Here is a 19,877-nt window from a genome sequence, read left to right on the forward strand (position 1 = left end):
GATGCTCATCATGATGCTGTGGACCTCTAGAAGGGAACGGGGCCGTAGTACGCAGTGTAGGCCGCGATGATGCCAGACGTGTCCATCATGTGCTCGCAGGCCAGGTTTGCTTCACACACTTCCCTGAGACTGAGAGAACACAAGAGTGTGTGAGATATACGCACCAAACCCGCTGAGTGTGTGTGTGTGAGAGAGAGAGAGAGATTGAGAGAGTGTGTGAGCATGTTTGAGTGAGTGTGTGTCATAAAGATAATTAAGTGATGATTGAGCATAAATGAGGAACAAACAAGCAGAATCACTGAAGGAAAGAGAAACAGGCCCTGTTTACACGAGAACGCTCGTGGGTGAAAACGTAAAAGTATTTTATCGGATGTGCCTTTCGTTTACACGGCGACGGCGTTTTTGAGGCTTAAAAACGGAAAAAAGTGAAACCACCCTCCAGAGTGGAAATCTTAAAACGCTCCACCACCGCTTTCCCGTGTAAACGGTAAAAACGCAAAGGTCTGCTTGACAGTGAAGGTTGTACGCTGGCGCGCGGGCTTGTGTTGTTGTAGTATGCACTCTAGCCGCCTGGAGTGCACACTACATAGACTTTCACAGACTCCTGCGTCACCATCTGCATGCGGATTTCACACCCAAAACGCTCGTCTAAACGCAGAATAAAAAGTGATGACGCAACGCCACTTTAGCGTTTTCTCTTCAGAATCGTTTCCGTTAAACATAGCCTAAAATCAAGGTCTCAGATCTCATCAGAGGATTAGACAACTCCACAAACATCCTGACCAGCTTTACTTGACTTGACTTTATTTCTGCCATTGATCTTCAGAAGGTATTTTTGAGAACTAACACGGCACGGGTTTAGATGGTTTTGATGTTTTATTGATAATGTTTGGTCACCATTATGGTGATCAGTATTTCCTTTAGTTGGTCAGTTTGACTTGGTTTTTAATATGAGTTTGTGGTCTTTGTAACAGTGTTTACCAAAACACATAATGAAACTAGAAAAGATCATCAGGTGATATAGTTTTCAGGATCATCAAGTAGAATAAATCACCTGACCAATAGTGGTTATTTCCTATGAATAGATGTGTGTGTGTGTGTGTGTGTGTGTGTACCTCTCCAGCTGAGCCAAACTCAGGTCAGCGGCTCCAGCTCTCTTCTGTCTCACCAGTGTTGAAGCCTCTTCTCGCTTCACGAACACACCTGTGAAGAGACATTCAGACTCATTCCCTCTCCTGACTTCCCTAAAGGATCATGACATCATCCTCATCATCTGAGGAACAGGCCCACATGCAGTCGCTCAGACGAACATGTCGAGACGTGTGTTCTCCCTCAGGGCTTCGGTCTCGTTCATCTACACACTCTTAAATCAAGACACATGCACTGGAGAAGCACAGTGACTGAAGATCCTGTGTCCGGTGAACTGAAAAATGAAGTGAGTTTGTGCAAATATCTGCCAATGGAGTCCGTGGAAAACAAGATCATTTTGTTTAATAATGGACAGATATTTGTTCTTGTTTGAAGCACAAACTCACTTAAAGTTTAGATTGAAAACAAGACAAATATTGCATTTCATGTTTTTATTTTATATATGTGTGAATGTAGGTATTTATGTATTCTATTTTGATATAATTTGTCAAAATTTCTATTATCATTTCTATCTAACAACTCATGCATAAAGAACATTGTGAATGAGTGTTTGCCTGTACATTTCAGACATAACTCATTCATCATTACTACTACAATAGTTTCCCACTGTCTCAAACAGATTTCCGGCTCCCACAAGTTCATCTGGAGCCCAAACAAGCACACACACACACACACACACACACACACACACACTACGTGTCAACACTCGTGTGTGTCTCACCATCATCACTGGGAGATTCAGCAGGACTCACTGATTTAGTGTCAGGAATACCTGCATAAGAACAACACACAGAGAACAGTTATACACACACACACACACACACACACACACTCACTCACACACACACTGACCTGCACTCAGGCTCGCAGTCATCATGCAGCAGAGGATCAGGATCGTCAGGCTCTTCATGTTAGAGTTGATCTGTGTGTCTCTCTGTCACTCACATCATTTATAACAGTGACATCACTGTGACCGGACATCATGATTGGAGGAGGAATCAAATATCCACACACATCATCAGCTGGGGCGGGGCTTCTGACCGACTCAGGGACAAACATAATAGCGGCACATTACTGGGAGGAAAGACCAAAGACTGAGGAGTTAAACTACAGTTTAGAATAATAATTAAAGACGGGGGTGTGTGAGGAGCTCATCAAGTGGGATCATCGACCGCCCGCCTGTATGGGTCTGGAACGGTGGTCTCACAGAGGTCCTTGTGACAGGGTTAGGGAGATGGGGTCAGGGTTAGGGAGATGGGGTCAGGGTTAGGGAGATGGGGTCAGGGTTAGGGGGTCAGGGTCAGGGAGATGGGGTCAGGGTTAGGGAGATGGGGTCAGGGTTAGGGGGTCAGGGTTAGGAGATGGGGTCAGGGTTAGGAGATGGGGTCAGGGAGATGGGGTCAGGGAGATGGGGTTAGGAGATGTATCAGCTCTTATGAGTATGAAGACTAGAAAAGCTACTGATCAAGAAATATTCTGAAATCTTGTTTATAAATTCAAGGGTTCATGTATATATACATAAATATATAAATGTGGAGACCAGCACATGTGGGCATACAGGGAAAGGAGAAAGTTGATAAAAGAGCATGTTGACATTGAAATGAAATGGTCAAAATCAGAAGGGGAAGACATCTATAGATAAGGATTCAAAATAAAGTAGGTATTATAATAGAGATGTCAAATAGGAAGTGTTTCAAAGAAAAACGTCCCACAGGACAATGTGATGAATGTCAAGAAGAGGAACCAGTCAGTCACGTTTACCCTAAACCTAACCCTAACCTTAATCTGACCCTAACTTAACCCTAACCCTATCCTGACCCTAACTTAACCCTATCCTGACCCTAACTTAACCCTAACCTGAATGTCATGCAGGACATTTACACAAGAAAGCAAGAGTGGAAACATCATTTACAAGACATTAGTACAGGACATTATAGTGTAAAAAATACATTAGAATATGGAAAAGGTGAACAAGTAAAGAAATATTTCTTTTATTTTCTAAAGAGGACTGGACTGGAAAGACGAAAATAAGTATGAAGTGACACGATAATAAACAGCAGATGGCAGTAATGCATGTTTATGGATGCCAGCAACACCAAGGAATATCCACACACTCCGACTGTCTCCTCACACACACACACACTCACACGGCGCTGTTCACCTGATCACAAACTCCTCAAACTCCACATATCGCTGTTGCGTGCGAGCGGCTCGTCAGCTTAGGAAACCGCTTCATAAACACTTCATATAAAGACTTTAATTACAGAGGCTCGTCCGGCGGCGCAGTTCACTGCCGAGAGCATCTGAGGCTCCTGTGTTCCCGGCACCTGGACGCTCCTCACACACACACGCCGCCGCTGGACTGCACTTAACACACACACACACACGCCGCGGCTGGACTGCACTTAACACACATGGCGCGGCTGGACTGCGCTGAACACACACACACACACACGCCGCGGCTGGACTGTTCTGGAGCTCGTGACTTTGGCCGAGGCTCCAGTTGCCGACACGAGCCCTTCAGAGAGAGTATTTCTGCTCTGCAGTCCGTGCTCTTGGACTCCCTGTGTGTAATTTCCTCGTCTGAGTCGCGCAGCTGCAGTGGCCGGAGTCTGTGAAAGATCAGTGCGATCTCAGAATAACTGTGTGTACACGTGGATCTCCGAGAGGCACACACACACACACACACACACACACACACACACTGAGGTCAGCTGGAATAACGAGCAGACGAAGGCCCAGGTTTGCAGGAGCTGACTTGTGAAAGCACTTTATTGATAAACAAAGACAGATTAAAAAACAGCATCATATACGACTGATCTCTTGTGAAACACATGGCTTCAACATTTTAGTCTTCACATTAGGTTCATTTTTTAAATTGAATCTATTAAGAAATACATTTGCAGTCATGAACTCAGCTTTGAATAAATTTTAAAGGACTAGTTCGGTATTTTACACTTAAAGCCCTGTTTTAAGATCGTTTCTGATGAAATAGAAGGTTTTAGATTGACATTTGGACACAAGCTGTTGTCCTGAGAATTGTCTGTTTCTGTGGTTGCACCCCCTGACCCCCACCTCCACAATGGTTGCATAGGAGCACTGGAACAACCCTTCATTAAACTCACCGAGTGGTCTGGGGTGTCCACTGATATGCTCACAAAAAAGAGGGGTGTGATGTAGTGCTCACACAGAAATTCTCGGGACAACAGCTTGTGTCCAAATGTTAATCTTAACCATTCTATTTCATCAGAAACAATCTTAAAAAAGGGCTTTAAGTGTAAAATACCGAACTTGTCTTTTAATGCTTAAACAAAAGAGAAATTGTCAGTATTGTGTTAATATCTGGGCAAACTGACCCATTGTCATTGAACGAGAGGACGTTAGTAACGTATGCATGGCACAAAAGGATATATATATATGTGTGTGTGTGTGTGTGTGTGTGTGTGTGTGTGTGTGTGTGTGTGTGTGTGTGTGTGTGTGTGAGAATAGGGTTAAACTGATATATAAATGATTATTTAACCTGTAAACTGTCACCTCTCTTTATAAACATAGATCCATACTCAAATAGTTGCAATTCATGAATGCTTTGGTTGGTCAGAAAGTTAATAGCAAGCAGACAAAGTAAATGTTCTGAACTAAACGTTTTATATTTTGCTGATAAAATATTTTAAGGTGCATTTCCATGGTAACACAATGTCCAATATTAAAAAAGTTTTCCCTGGATGAATTTCAAGTGTTTAAGCTTTCCAATGATATCTACTTCCTGATAATTAATAAAATATGTGACAGTCAACAGGTTAAATGAAGCAGCTTCATTGAGTCGGAGGCGGGGTCGGAGGCGGAGCTCAACGGTTTCATTGAGTCAGAGGCGGGGCTCAGTACGGACGCAGATGTGGGCTGGGCCTGTGCTGCTGAGCGTTGAAATACGTTTGATAGGCCAGCTGTGAGCCAAAGCGGAGCGCAAGCAGACGGCAGGGAGAGAAGTCTTCACAGATCTCGGCCCGGCGCTCGGCTGGAGACTTCATCCTGAAAAACACACATAAGACACGACACATAAGACTGAAGGAATGTCATCAACAACTGACGGCATGGCATTGATCTCACTGAGTGCATCTGTGTTCACGTAGAAAAAGTTATTCTCATCCACCAACTTCAGCTTTTTTTCTCACACTAGGACTCTTGCACAAGGACTCAAACTAGGACACTCGCACGAGGACTTACACTAGGACACACATTAGGACTCAAAATAGGACTGCCGCACTAGGACTCGCACTAGGACTCTCACACTAGGACTATCGCACTAGGACTCTCACACTAGGACTCTCACACTAGGACTCTCACACTAGGACTCACACACTAGGACTCTCACACTAGGACTCTCACACTAGGACTCACACTAGGACTCACACTAGGACTCTCACACTAGGACTCTCACACTAGGACTCACACACTAGGACTCTCGCACTAGGACTCTCACACTAGGACTCTCACACTAGGACTCTCACACTAGGACTCACACTAGGACTCTCCCACTAGGAATCTCACACTAGGAATCTCACACTAGGACTCTCCCACTAGGACTCTCACACTAGGACTCTCACACTAGAACTCTCGCACTAGGACTCTCACACTAGGACTCTCCCACTAGGACTCTCACACTAGGAATCTCACACTAGGACTCTCACACTAGGACTCTCCCACTAGGACTCTCACACTAGGACTCTCGCACTAGGACTCTCACACTAGGACTCTCGCACTAGGACTCTCGCACTTGGACTCGCACTAGGACACACATTAGAACTCAAAATAGGACTGTCGCACTAGGACTCGCACACTAGGACTCTCGCACTAGGACTCACACTAGGACTCTCACACAAGGACTTACACTAGGACACACATTAGGACTCAAAATAGGACTGTCGCACTAGGACTGTCACACTAGGACTCACACTAGGACACACATTAGGACTCTCACACAAGGACTTACACTAGGACACACATTAGGACTCAAAATAGGACTGTCGCACTAGGACTCGCACTAGGACTCTCACACTAGGACTCTCACACTAGGACTCTCACACTAGGACTCTCACACTAGGACTCTAGCACTTGGACTCGCACTAGGACTCTCACACTAGGACTCTCGCACTAGGACTCTCGCACTAGGACTCTCACACTAGGACTCTCGCACTTGGACTCGCACTAGGACTCTCGCACTAGGACTCTCGCACTAGGACTCTCACACTAGGACACACATTAGGACTCTCGCACTAGGACTCTCGCACTAGGACTCTCGCACTAGGACTCACACTAGGACTCTCGCACTAGGACTCTCGCACTAGGACTCTCACACTAGGACTCACACTAGGACTCTCACACTAGGACTCACACTAGGACTCTCGCACTAGGACTCTCGCACTAGGACTCACACTAGGACTCTCACACTAGGACTCTCGCACTTGGACTCACACTAGGACTCTCACACTAGGACTCTCGCACTAGGACTCTCGCACTAGGACTCTCACACTAGGACTCTCGCACTAGGACTCACACTAGGACTCTCACACTAGGACTCACACTAGGACTCTCACACTAGGACTCACACTAGGACTCTCACACTAGGACTCTCGCACTAGGACTCTCACACTAGGACTCTCGCACTAGGACTCTCACACTAGGACTCACACTAGGACTCTCACACTAGGACTCTCGCACTAGGACTCTCACACTAGGACTCACACTAGGACTCTCACACTAGGACTCTCGCACTAGGACTCTCGCACTAGGACTCACACTAGGACTCTCGCACTAGGACTCTCGCACTAGGACTCACATTAGGACTCTCGCACTAGGACTCACACTAGGACTCTCACACTAGGACTCACACTAGGACTCTCACACTAGGACTCTCGCACTAGGACTCTCACACTAGGACTCTCGCACTAGGACTCACACTAGGACTCTCACACTAGGACTCACACTAGGACTCTCACACTAGGACTCTCGCACTAGGACTCTCACACTAGGACTCTCACACTAGGACTCTCGCACTAGGACTCTCACACTAGGACTCTCACACTAGGACTCTCGCACTAGGACTCTCACACTAGGACTCTCGCACTAGGACTCTCACACTAGGACTCTCACACTAGGACTCTCACACTAGGACTCTCGCACTAGGACTCTCACACTAGGACTCACACTAGGACTCTCACACTAGGACTCTCGCACTAGGACTCTCGCACTAGGACTCACACTAGGACTCTCGCACTAGGACTCTCGCACTAGGACTCACATTAGGACTCTCGCACTAGGACTCACACTAGGACTCTCACACTAGGACTCACACTAGGACTCTCACACTAGGACTCTCGCACTAGGACTCTCACACTAGGACTCTCGCACTAGGACTCTCACACTAGGACTCACACTAGGACTCTCACACTAGGACTCACACTAGGACTCTCACACTAGGACTCTCGCACTAGGACTCTCACACTAGGACTCACACTAGGACTCTCACACTAGGACTCTCACACTAGGACTCTCGCACTAGGACTCACACTAGGACTCTCACACTAGGACTCACACTAGGACTCTCACACTAGGACTCTCGCACTAGGACTCTCACACTAGGACTCTCGCACTAGGACTCTCACACTAGGACTCACACTAGGACTCTCACACTAGGACTCACACTAGGACTCTCACACTAGGACTCTCGCACTAGGACTCTCACTAGGACTCACACTAGGACACTCACACTAGGACTCTCCCACTAGGACTCTCACTAGGACACTCACACTAGGACTCTCACACTAGGAATCTCACACTAGGACTCTCACTAGGACTCACACTAGGACACTCACACTAGGACTGTCGCACTAGGACTCTCGCACTAGGATGCTCGCACTAGGACTCTCACTAGGACTCGCACTAGGACGCACACTAGGTCTCACACTAGAAAGGGAATGTCTCAGTTACAACAGTAATCTAGGTTCCCTGAGAAGGCTACGAGACATCACTTCGCCTAACTCTGTTGTGTTTTGGGTGTCTTTTATCGCTTCCGCTGTACGTTGTCGTGTGTCTTGGGCTGACGGTGCACCATTGGCAGTGGATTCGCTTGAACACGTCTTTCAGACACAATCACACAGGAGCGTTCCCATAGCTTCTTTAGGTTACTTTTTATTGTACCTGTAGGTAAATTTGTTTTACAGTGCAGTGACATTCTAAGGCATCCAGTACAAAAACACACAACACTGAACACTCCACAACACATAATGACAAGAACATAGATACTGAGACTTAGTAAAGTGCTCTCAAAACATTACACATGGTCTTTGTAAATCATAAAACCCCTAGAACAACATTTCCTGATATACCACCTCTACAATGTGTTAATCCTATTAATCGCATTTGGTACAAAGCTGCTCTTATATCTTTTCGTTCTCCACCTTGGGACTTTATTCCTCCTCACAGATGGCAATAACTGAAAGTCATTGTGCAGGGGGTGAGAGTCATCATTTCAAATTTAAAAGGCTGTCCTTTGTAACTGTTTGGAATATAGGGATGCCAACACTCATGTGCCAATCACACTTCAGTACTTGAACACCGCGTAGAGTTCCCTTCCAAGGGTTATAGTCGTAGCCAAGATGTTTTCAGTATGCTTTTCACAATCAATTCAGCTCCAGTTTTACTCTGTTTCTTAGTCCAAGATTAAATTTCTAAAAACTCAAAAACATTTATATTTAACATTTCATGAGATTCATGAGCATTAATGTAGTTTTGTATGAGTTTTTGTACATATTAAGCTATAGTTTGGGGACAAATTTTTTCCTAAAATTGACAAAACCTGCACTTGAGTCCAATCTAATTTGATCTAATTTGCAAAAACAAGATATGAAAAAAGTACATGATGGTTTCATAATATTTCTGTTTAAAATGTTACAATGCAGTCAGTGTTCTGTGAGAGTTTGGTTAGAGTATTTATAACAAGATGTATATATAAGTCTGTGAAATGTGTGTGTGTGTGTGTGTGTGTGTGTGTGTGTGAGTGAGTGTGTGTGTATGCGTTTGTGCGTAAGTGTGTGTGTTGTGTGTGTGTGTGTGTGTTTACTGTACCTCCTGTAGACGTATGGGTTGTATATTCCATTTCGTGGATTTCTCATGAAAGTATTTGCTTGATACGGATTCACAAACACTGAAATTAAACAGAAGCCGTGATATAAAACACAATATTATTGGAGAGACATCAACAACGTCTCACGGCATTGATCTGGAGTCACTGATGAGTTCATAAACACAGATGTGCTGCGGTCGACTGACACATGAACCCAAAGCAAACCGAGTTTACTCACCCTCAAACGACTCGCGGCTCTCCTGGGAATCTACAGGGAGAGAGACACTTCCCTTAGTGTGTGTGTGTGTGTGTGTGTGTGTGTGTGTGTGTGTTAGCCGTTTGTTGACAGCTTCATACTGACCGTAAGCAGCAGTGAGTGCCAGTGAAACACACAGTAACACACAGTGAAGAGAGACACACATGACTGCAGCAGGAGCGACTGAAACACACACAATGATGCACTTCAACAGAAACACACTCACTACAGTTACACACACCGCCATGATACAGAGCAAATATAACAAACATCTTTTGATTTCCTATAAGGAGCTAACAGACAGACGCACCTGAAGAGCTGAATGTGTGTGTGGGTCTTCTGCTTCAATCTCTGCTTGTTTTCATGATTCGCACGCCCTTATAAACCCTTCACGCCCCCACCCGCCTGTCTGTCTGTCTGTCTGTCTGTCTGTCTGTCTGTCTGTCCGTCTGCTCTTTCCCCCGACTCAATCGCACCATGATCACACAGACAGATGACATCACAGGTGTGTGAGCGTGTTTTTGTCGCATCTGAAGTCAGACAGAGAGTAAACAAACCAGATTAACACCAGAGAGAGAGTGTGTGTGAGAGAAAGAGAGAGAGAGAGTGTGTGTGTGTGTGTGTGAGAGAGAGAGAGAGAGTGTGTGTGTGTGAGAGAGAGAGAGAGAGAGAGAGAGAGTGTGTGTGTGAAAGAAAAAGAGAGAGAGAGAGTGTGTGTGTGTGTGTGTGTGTGTGTGAGAGAGAGAGAGAGAGAGAGAGAGAGAGTGTGTGTGTGTGTGTGTGTGTGTATGTGTGTATGAGAGAGTGTGTGAGAAACAGTGGTGTGTGTGTGTGTGTGTGTGTGTGAGAAACAGTGGTGTGTGTGTGTGTGTGTGTGTGTGTGTGTGTATGAGAGAGTGTGTGAGAAACAGTGGTGTGTGTATGTGTGTGTGTGTGTGTGTGTGTGTGTGTGTGTGTATGAGAGAGTGTGTGAGAAACAGTGGTGTGTGTGTGTGTGTGTGTGTGTGTGTGTGGGCCGAGCTGTGACTCTCGTCTGTATGTCAAATATTTACAGCGTCTCGTACTGAGAGAAACAGACAGACAGGATCTAGTGATGGAGGATAAAGCTCATTATTTCCAGTGTGTGTGTGTGTGTGTGTGTGTGTGTTTTCTATTTCTCAGTGTTTGTCCATCACAAGTCACTTCACACTTTCCTTTAGGAGGACAGTAGTGGTTAAAGGGTTCGTTCACCCAAAAATGAATATTCTGTCAGTATTTACTCGCCCTCATGTTGTTCCAAACCTCTATGTGTTTATTTGTTCTGCTGAACACAAAGGAAGATATTTGGAAGAATGTTTTAATCAAACAGATCTCATTCTTGAACAACATGAGGGCGAGTAAATACTGACAGAATTTTCATTTTTGGGTGAACTAACCCTTTAACCACTAATAACACCATTTCAACCAGCAGGTCCACTCATCAGAGCAGAAACAGAGTAGAAACTGTTTTTCAGCTCAGATCTCTCACACACACACACACACACACACACACACACACACACACCACTGTTTCTCACACACTCTCTCATACACTCTGTCATACACACTCTCTCTCTCTCTCTCTCTCTCTCTCTCTCTCTCTCTCTCTCTCTCTCTCTCTCTCTCTCTCTCTCTCTCTCTCTCATACACACACACACACTCTCTCTCTCTCTCTCTCTCTCTCTCACACACACACACACACACTCTCTCTCTCTCTCACTCTCTCTCTCACACACACACTCTCTCTCTCTCACACACACACACACAGATGTAAATGAAGTGTCATGACTCCCCCATCTGTCCAACCTATGAAACTGCATCTCTCTTCATCTCATGTAAACACACACTGAGAAAGAGTTTGGTTGTTATGCGTCTATTCCTGTAAAATGAGAAAACAAATGTAGAAACTCACAGCTCTGATGGGAAGAAGAAAAGCTGAGAAGTGTTCACGTCAGCGCTAAATCCCACTAAACCTCTTCCTGATTGGATCTTCAGTCCCACATAATCACATTAACAGCCTTCTATATATAAAATGCCATCAGATGAAATGATTATATAAAGAGAGAACACAAACACAACAGGGATAAAAACAAAACAAAACAAAAAAACGTGAGACTACATTGAAATTCTGGAGTTTAAATAAACATAACAGTACCAAATAAAGAAGAATCTTCTGCTGTAATTCTGTGTGACGAATCAGATGCAAGTGAACGAGTGTCATTGATCATGTGATCATGTGTACCGCGTTCCCGTCTCAGATTGGGCTCATGGTCTGCACCTTTAAAACAAGAAGAAGAAGAAGTTCATGAAGCTCCAGCTGAAGACACAAACACACTGAGATCGTCTCATTAATAATCACACTTTTATAAATCAACAACAGAAGTATTTTGAACACTTTCTCATAAACGAGACCAAACCTTAAAGCTTTCCGGCTCTACCGTGTTGTTTACCACTGTTACAGTAAGCATGACACATTTTCAGTTTTTCTGAAACGTCAGGTCCCGTTTGGTCACATCCAATTACCCACAACCCCCCTCGGCTCCTCGCTCGCTGCAGGACGGTCTAAAGCTCTAAACCGGATTATTCTGCTCAAGCTCGTCAGATTCGCTTGTTTCGAGATCTGTCTTCATGACGCCGTAGCTGCAGACCCCACAGAAACAGACTGAACATTTTGATTTAATTAACATTAACAAAATAAATCTGTCCATCTCAAACTAAAGAAGATTTCAGTTGTCTAATCTAACACATTACACTAATGTGTTACATAAGTCCTAACATTCATAATGAAGAGATTCATGCTGAGAAGATCAATCTGTCAAAACAACAGATCTTGATGACTGTCTCATCAACGATCCTGAGCTTTACGTTTGGATAGACACAATGAGCCTCCACCAAGAAGAGAGTCACAAGACATGAAGAGTAACCCTAACTAACTAACTCACTAACTAACAAACTCACTAACCTATTAACTAACTAACTAACTGATTATCCAACTAACTATCCAACCAACCAACTAACTAACTCACTAACTAACTAACTCACTAACCTATTAACTAACTAACTAACTGATTATCCAACTAACTATCCAACCAACCAACCAACTAACTAACTAACTTGGGAGAACCCAGGCTCAGTCACTCAGTTCTCCTCTACAAACAGTGTGTGATTATGATTCAGGCACCATTACAGGTCAGAGGTCAGATTGGATCAAAATATTGCTATGGCTCAATTGTGGCCCAAATATGGCAAACAGGAGTGGACCGCCCAATGCCATCATTCCACGCTGTATGTGGGCCAGATGAAAGTGTTAAGTGTGCTATTTATATGGGTCAAAATATTATCCAGTTCATCTGGTTGAAGATCGGAGTCACGTCGCTATAGAGGCGGGTTTGTTGAGGATCCAAGCCGATGGCTGTCGAGTCAATGAGGCGTTCACAGAAGAGAGTCTAGATCACACAATCATGTGTTGTGGTCAGGTCCTCCGTCTGATCTGGATACGGGCCGGATCCGGCTGACTACATCATGTGTTGTGGTCGTGTCTAGGCGCAGGTCCTCCATCTGATCTGGATACGGGCCGGATCCGGCTGACTGCATCATGTGTTGTGGTCGTGTCTAGGCGCAGGTCCTCCGTCTGATCTGGATACGGGCCGGATCCGGCTGACTACATCATGTGTTGTGGTCGTGTCTAGGCGCAGGTCCATCATCTGATCTGGATACGGCTCGGATCCGGCTGACTACATCATGTGTTGTGGTCGTGTCTAGGCGCAGGTCCATCATCTGATCTGGATACGGCTCGGATCCGGCTGACTACATCATGTGTTGTGGTCGTGTCTAGGCGCAGGTCCATCATCTGATCTGGATACGGCTCGGATCCGGCTGACTACATCATGTGTTGTGGTCGTGTCTAGGCCCAGGTCCATCATCTGATCTGGATACGGCCCGGATCCGGCTGACTACATCATGTGTTGTGGTCGTGTCTAGGCGCAGGTCCTCCATCTGATCTGGATACGGCTCGGATCCGGCTGACTACATCATGTGTTGTGGTCGTGTCTAGGCGCAGGTCCTCCATCTGATCTGGATACGGCCCGGATCCGGCTGACTACATCATGTGTTGTGGCCGTGTCTAGGCGCAGGTCCATCATCTGATCTGGATACGGCTCGGATCCGGCTGACTACATCATGTGTTGTGGTCGTGTCTAGGCCCAGGTCCATCATCTGATCTGGATACGGCCCGGATCCGGCTGACTACATCATGTGTTGTGGTCGTGTCTAGGCGCAGGTCCACCATCTGATCTGGATACGGCTCGGATCCGGCTGACTACATCATGTGTTGTGGTCGTGTCTAGGCGCAGGTCCTCCATCTGATCTGGATACGGCCCGGATCCGGCTGACTACATCATGTGTTGTGGTCGTGTCTAGGCGCAGGTCCTCCATCTGATCTGGATACCGCCCGGATCCGGCTGACTACATCATGTGTTGTGGTCGTGTCTAGGCACAGGTCCTCCATCTGATCTGGATACCGCCCGGATCCGGCTGACTACATCATCTGTTGTGGTCGTGTCTAGGCGCAGGTCCATCATCTGATCTGGATACGGCCCGGATCCGGCTGACTACATCATGTGTTGTGGTCATGTCTAGGCGCAGGTCCTCCATCTGATCTGGATACGGCCCGGATCCGGCTGACTACATCATGTGTTGTGGTCGTGTCTAGGCGCAGGTCCTCCATCTGATCTGGATACGGCCCGGATCCGGCTGACTACATCATGTGTTGTGGTCGTGTCTAGGCGCAGGTCCTCCATCTGATCTGGATACGGCCCGGATCCGGCTGACTACATCATGTGTTGTGGTCGTGTCTAGGAGCAGGTCCTCCATCTGATCTGGATACCGCCCGGATCCGGCTGACTACATCATGTGTTGTGGTCATGTCTAGGCGCAGGTCCATCATCTGATCTGGATACGGCCCGGATCCGGCTGACTACATCATGTGTTGTGGTCATGTCTAGGCGAAGGTCCTCCATCTGATCTGGATACGGCCCGGATCCGGCTGACTACATCATGTGTTGTGGTCATGTCTAGGCGAAGGTCCTCCATCTGATCTGGATACGGCCCGGATCCGGCTGACTGCATCATGTGTTGTGGTCGTGTCTAGGCGAAGGTCCTCCATCTGATCTGGATACGGCCCGGATCCGGCTGACTACATCATGTGTTGTGGTCGTGTCTAGGCGCAGGTCCACCATCTGATCTGGATACGGCCCGGATCCGGCTGACTGCATCATGTGTTGTGGTCGTGTCTAGGCGAAGGTCCTCCATCTGATCTGGATACGGCCCGGATCCGGCTGACTACATCATGTGTTGTGGTCATGTCTAGGCGAAGGTCCTCCATCTGATCTGGATACGGCCCGGATCCGGCTGACTACATCATGTGTTGTGGTCATGTCTAGGCGCAGGTCCTCCATCTGATCTGGATACGGCCCGGATCCGGCTGACTACATCATGTGTTGTGGTCATGTCTAGGCGAAGGTCCTCCATCTGATCTGGATACGGCCCGGATCCGGCTGACTACATCATGTGTTGTGGTCATGTCTAGGCGAAGGTCCTCCATCTGATCTGGATACGGCCCGGATCCGGCTGACTACATCATGTGTTGTGGTCATGTCTAGGCGCAGGTCCTCCATCTGATCTGGATACGGCCCGGATCCGGCTGACTACATCATGTGTTGTGGTCATGTCTAGGCGCAGGTCCTCCATCTGATCTGGATACGGCCCGGATCCGGCTGACTACATCATGTGTTGTGGTCGTGTCTAGGCGCAGGTCCTCCATCTGATCTGGATACGGCCCGGATCCGGCTGACTACATCATGTGTTGTGGTCGTGTCTAGGCGCAGGTCCTCCATCTGATCTGGATACGGCCCGGATCCGGCTGACTACATCATGTGTTGTGGTCGTGTCTAGGAGCAGGTCCTCCATCTGATCTGGATACCGCCCGGATCCGGCTGACTACATCATGTGTTGTGGTCATGTCTAGGCGCAGGTCCATCATCTGATCTGGATACGGCCCGGATCCGGCTGACTACATCATGTGTTGTGGTCATGTCTAGGCGAAGGTCCTCCATCTGATCTGGATACGGCCCGGATCCGGCTGACTACATCATGTGTTGTGGTCATGTCTAGGCGAAGGTCCTCCATCTGATCTGGATACGGCCCGGATCCGGCTGACTGCATCATGTGTTGTGGTCGTGTCTAGGCGAAGGTCCTCCATCTGATCTGGATACGGCCCGGATCCGGCTGACTACATCATGTGTTGTGGTCGTGTCTAGGCGCAGGTCCACCATCTGATCTGGATACGGCCCGGATCCGGCTGACTGCATCATGTGTTGTGGTCGTGTCTAGGCGAAGGTCCTCCATCTGATCTGGATACGGCCCGGATCCGGCTGACTACATCATGTGTTGTGGTCATGTCTAGGCGAAGGTCCTCCATCTGATCTGGATACGGCCCGGATCCGGCTGACTACATCATGTGTTGTGGTCATGTCTAGGCGCAGGTCCTCCATCTGATCTGGATACGGCCCGGATCCGGCTGACTACATCATGTGTTGTGGTCATGTCTAGGCGAAGGTCCTCCATCTGATCTGGATACGGCCCGGATCCGGCTGACTACATCATGTGTTGTGGTCATGTCTAGGCGAAGGTCCTCCATCTGATCTGGATACGGCCCGGATCCGGCTGACTACATCATGTGTTGTGGTCATGTCTAGGCGAAGGTCCTCCATCTGATCTGGATACGGCCCGGATCCGGCTGACTGCATCATGTGTTGTGGTCGTGTCTAGGCGAAGGTCCTCCATCTGATCTGGATACGGCCCGGATCCGGCTGACTACATCATGTGTTGTGGTCATGTCTAGGCGAAGGTCCTCCATCTGATCTGGATACGGCCCGGATCCGGCTGACTACATCATGTGTTGTGGTCGTGTCTAGGCGCAGGTCCACCATCTGATCTGGATACGGCCCGGATCCGGCTGACTGCATCATGTGTTGTGGTCGTGTCTAGGCGAAGGTCCTCCATCTGATCTGGATACGGCCCGGATCCGGCTGACTACATCATGTGTTGTGGTCATGTCTAGGCGAAGGTCCTCCATCTGATCTGGATACGGCCCGGATCCGGCTGACTACATCATGTGTTGTGGTCATGTCTAGGCGCAGGTCCTCCATCTGATCTGGATACGGCCCGGATCCGGCTGACTGCATCATGTGTTGTGGTCGTGTCTAGGCGCAGGTCCTCCATCTGATATGGATACGGCCCGGATCCGGCTGACTGCGATAACCTCAGGATAAACAGAGAGACTAATATTAGTGTAGATGCCATTCTTCTTCAGGGCAGGTCTGGTTTAGACTGGTTTGGTTCAGCTGAACAGTTCTGGTTTAGTATGTACTGTATGTGTTTGAAGTTTGCGGCACAGTGCATCACCTGTTCCTCTCTCAGGACTCAGGGATTGTTTGGTGCTAGTTTGGAGCAGATTAAACCCTAGATTATGAGCTGTACAGTGCCGATCCCCCAGACAGCACCATAGCGTCAGCCCAGATTCGGCCTATATCTGGTACACATGGATTCCACACGGTCCAGATGTGGGCCGGATCTGGACCGACTCTATGGTGCTGTCTGGGTCTCAAACTGCTATATTTGTAATCTCAATCTTCCCACATCTGTCTGCTACATATTTAAGCTCTTCTCAAACATACAATTGAGAAATACAATGTGTGAATTAATGTAGACAGAAAGAGTTCTTACCCAGACATCAGTCCACATTCTCTACATGCATTCAATTTAAGTGCTAACAAAGGGACATTTTATTCTACAGCAAATAAATGACATATAACATGGGCAGAAAAGGAAACAGCAGAATGTAAATGTTCAATTACAGTAGAAGCAAATCATTGAAATTAAAGTCTATGTTTCTCAACATTATCACTGGAATGGCTGCTATTTTAAAGAAATTATACATTAGATTCTTTGACAAATGGCTATTTTTCCCCTTAAATAACCAATCATTTCTTCATTGATACTTTATGAGAATTGTCTAGTTTGAAATAAAACCGTGACAATTATCTTAATCTCTTCCGAACGTTTAAACGTCCGGGTGTGTGTCCGAGCGTCAGACTTTTCCAGTCAAACCTTATTGTGTCCATTTTCATGTGTGTATGTGTGGTGTTCACATGTTCACGAAACGAGACCATAACCCTTAGATTAAAGAGTCATGACGCACACACACACACACACACACACACACACAGAGAGAGAGAGAGAGAGCATTAAGTGGATTAGTGTTTCCCTAACAGGACAGGGTGGAGTTGCTCTTTGACCTCCAGTGAGACTATAAGAGAGACGGAGAGATGGACAACCCTTATTCCAGACGGAGAGAGAGAGAGACACGGACACACACACACCGCTCACCGACAGCTGACGCAGGTAACACACTCTTTACTCTCGATAGACCCTAACACACTCCGTGTTCAATCTCTGATCTGTTAACTCTGTCCAGCTGTTGATATTGGTATTATTTAGAATAGTTTAATGAAGTTTTTATTCTACACTTGTGCTTAAAGCAGGAAAACTGACATGTGTATATAGATAAAAACTGTATATAAGTAAACTGATGTGGGAAATATTCAGAGAGAGAGAGACAGAGAGAGGGAGAGAGAGATGTGAGACAAGGCAATATTCTATGATCTACAGTCATACCAATAAAGCAATCTTTGAATTGAATTGAATTGAGAGAGAGAGGGAGAGAGAGAGAGAGAGAGAGAGAGACAGACTCAGATGTGTTAATCTGTGCTACTTCATGATCTGTCGGATGAAGGAAATCTCATAAGTCTGTTATGTTAATGAGATGAAGTGTCTTAATGAGGCAACATGAAAAGCAGAGCTCCACAAGGATTATAGTGAGATGATAATCTGATTGGCGTTTGTTATAATGTAAAGGGCTTTATTCTGACGTCATCACACTGATCTATGATCATATACGGGGGAAGAAGCACTTGATGATGAAGGAGATGATCGATGATAAGATGTGTGTGTGTGTTTCAGACATGAACTCGGCTCCTCCAGCGGGCAGTGCTCTGGCCACCCCCGCCAGCACCACCGGCCCCACCACGCCCAAGAAGGGCCCGCCCAAGTTCAAGCAGAGGCAGACACGCACCTTCAAGAGCAAGGCCCCCAAACCCGGACAGAAAGGGTACTGACACGCTCTCACACACGCACACACACACACACACACACACACACTAATGCTCGTCTCTCTCGCCTGCAGGTTTGGTGATGATATTCCGGGTATGGAGGGTCTCGGCACAGGTGAGTCCCAGTATGAGATCAGTATTAACACAGTGTGTGTGTGTGTGTGTTGGCCCTAACGCTGCTGTGCTCTTGTCCCGGGACAGATATCACCGTGGTGTGCCCATGGGAGGCGTTCGGGGACATGGAGCTCAGCGATCTGGCCAAATACGGCATCATCTAAGCCCCGCCTCCTCCACGTCACCGCCTTGGCTCCGCCCCCTCACGCCTCACGGCCCCGCCCCCTCCGTTTCATGTTGTCTTGTGGTTATGATGTGGGATGGTAAAGGACTGATTCAACACATGGACTTTGTCTATTATTGATATGATTGCTATTGTTATTATTATTATATCATATTTCATATTTTGTATATGTTGCAATAAGACAACAACCTATACCCTCCCCCACACGCCAGCTGTCAATCAACACTCCTAGCCGTGACTCCGCCCCTAACACTGACATGTCGCAGAAGGTATGTTTCCTGTAGTAGCCATTACTGATGACATCATTTCCTCTCGTAGTTGCCGTCCCATAAACACATTTATACTACTAAATGTGTCATTTGTGATTACCGGAGTAGAAATGCAATTAAAGTTTCTATTTTCAGTAACTCTGTTGACTTCATTGCAGCAGAATAAAAGCTCTTATCATAACGGGATGCTGAACATGATTCAAGACCGTCACGAAAAACACATTCAGATACACGTGAAGAGTGATTGAGATGAACAGTGTGTGTGTGTGTGTGTGTGAAACAGACCTGATGACATCAGAGCGCTCCTCCTATACACCCACACCTGAGAGAGAGAGAGAGAGAGAGAGAGTGTGTGTGTGTGTGTGAGTCTGTGATGGACGGAGCGACGGGCGGCAGGTACGACACTTTCCTCTCTTAATAATATCAATCCGACAGACGATGAATGAATGAAACTGGGCCACATTATTCATGACTATGAGCGATGTGTGTGTGTGTGTGTGTGTGTGAGGGATAGATGTCAATTTTCCCTCTTTTTTGC

At 46.8% G+C, this 19,877-nt stretch overlaps 3 protein-coding genes across 7 annotated transcripts; 1 reads left to right on the plus strand and 2 right to left on the minus strand.

The window, feature by feature from the left end:
• Positions 1-5: 5 nt before the first annotated feature.
• Positions 6-2,504, minus strand: bglap (bone gamma-carboxyglutamate protein). Of its 2 annotated transcripts, XM_039671459.2 has the most exons (4): positions 2,002-2,504; positions 1,871-1,921; positions 1,116-1,203; positions 6-129 (listed from the first exon to the last, which is right to left on the minus strand). In XM_039671459.2, the coding sequence occupies exons 1-4, from the start codon at positions 2,057-2,059 to the stop codon at positions 27-29; spliced, it is 300 nt and encodes a 99-aa protein (XP_039527393.2). In that variant the 5' UTR covers positions 2,060-2,504; the 3' UTR covers positions 6-26. The 2 variants fall into 2 exon arrangements, with proteins under 2 accessions (XP_039527393.2, XP_039527395.2); XM_039671461.2 differs by lacking the exon at positions 1,871-1,921.
• A 1,384-nt stretch (positions 2,505-3,888) lies between these two features.
• mgp (matrix Gla protein) lies at positions 3,889-11,651 on the minus strand. 4 transcript variants are annotated; one of them, XM_039671463.2, is made up of 6 exons: positions 11,455-11,651; positions 9,835-10,054; positions 9,630-9,707; positions 9,507-9,536; positions 9,271-9,349; positions 3,889-5,175 (listed from the first exon to the last, which is right to left on the minus strand). In XM_039671463.2, the coding sequence occupies exons 3-6, from the start codon at positions 9,688-9,690 to the stop codon at positions 5,025-5,027; spliced, it is 321 nt and encodes a 106-aa protein (XP_039527397.2). In that variant the 5' UTR covers positions 9,691-9,707; positions 9,835-10,054; positions 11,455-11,651; the 3' UTR covers positions 3,889-5,024. The 4 variants fall into 4 exon arrangements, with proteins under 4 accessions (XP_039527397.2, XP_088984216.1, XP_039527398.2 ...); XM_089128090.1 differs by lacking the exon at positions 9,630-9,707 and having other exon boundaries at positions 11,455-11,646; XM_039671464.2 differs by lacking the exon at positions 11,455-11,651 and having other exon boundaries at positions 9,835-10,167.
• Positions 11,652-17,952: 6,301 nt separating this feature from the next.
• Positions 17,953-19,475, plus strand: pde6hb (phosphodiesterase 6H, cGMP-specific, cone, gamma, paralog b). The gene is made up of 4 exons (XM_089127507.1): positions 17,953-18,005; positions 18,624-18,771; positions 18,847-18,887; positions 18,974-19,475. Exons 2-4 carry the CDS (start codon positions 18,626-18,628, stop codon positions 19,048-19,050), a joined length of 264 nt encoding a protein of 87 aa, XP_088983633.1. The 5' UTR covers positions 17,953-18,005; positions 18,624-18,625; the 3' UTR covers positions 19,051-19,475.
• Positions 19,476-19,877: the final 402 nt, after the last annotated feature.

This window comes from Pimephales promelas, chromosome 3 (assembly GCF_988280905.1).
Source record: "Pimephales promelas chromosome 3, fPimPro1.hap1.1, whole genome shotgun sequence".
Classification (NCBI taxonomy): Eukaryota; Metazoa; Chordata; class Actinopteri; order Cypriniformes; family Leuciscidae; genus Pimephales; species Pimephales promelas.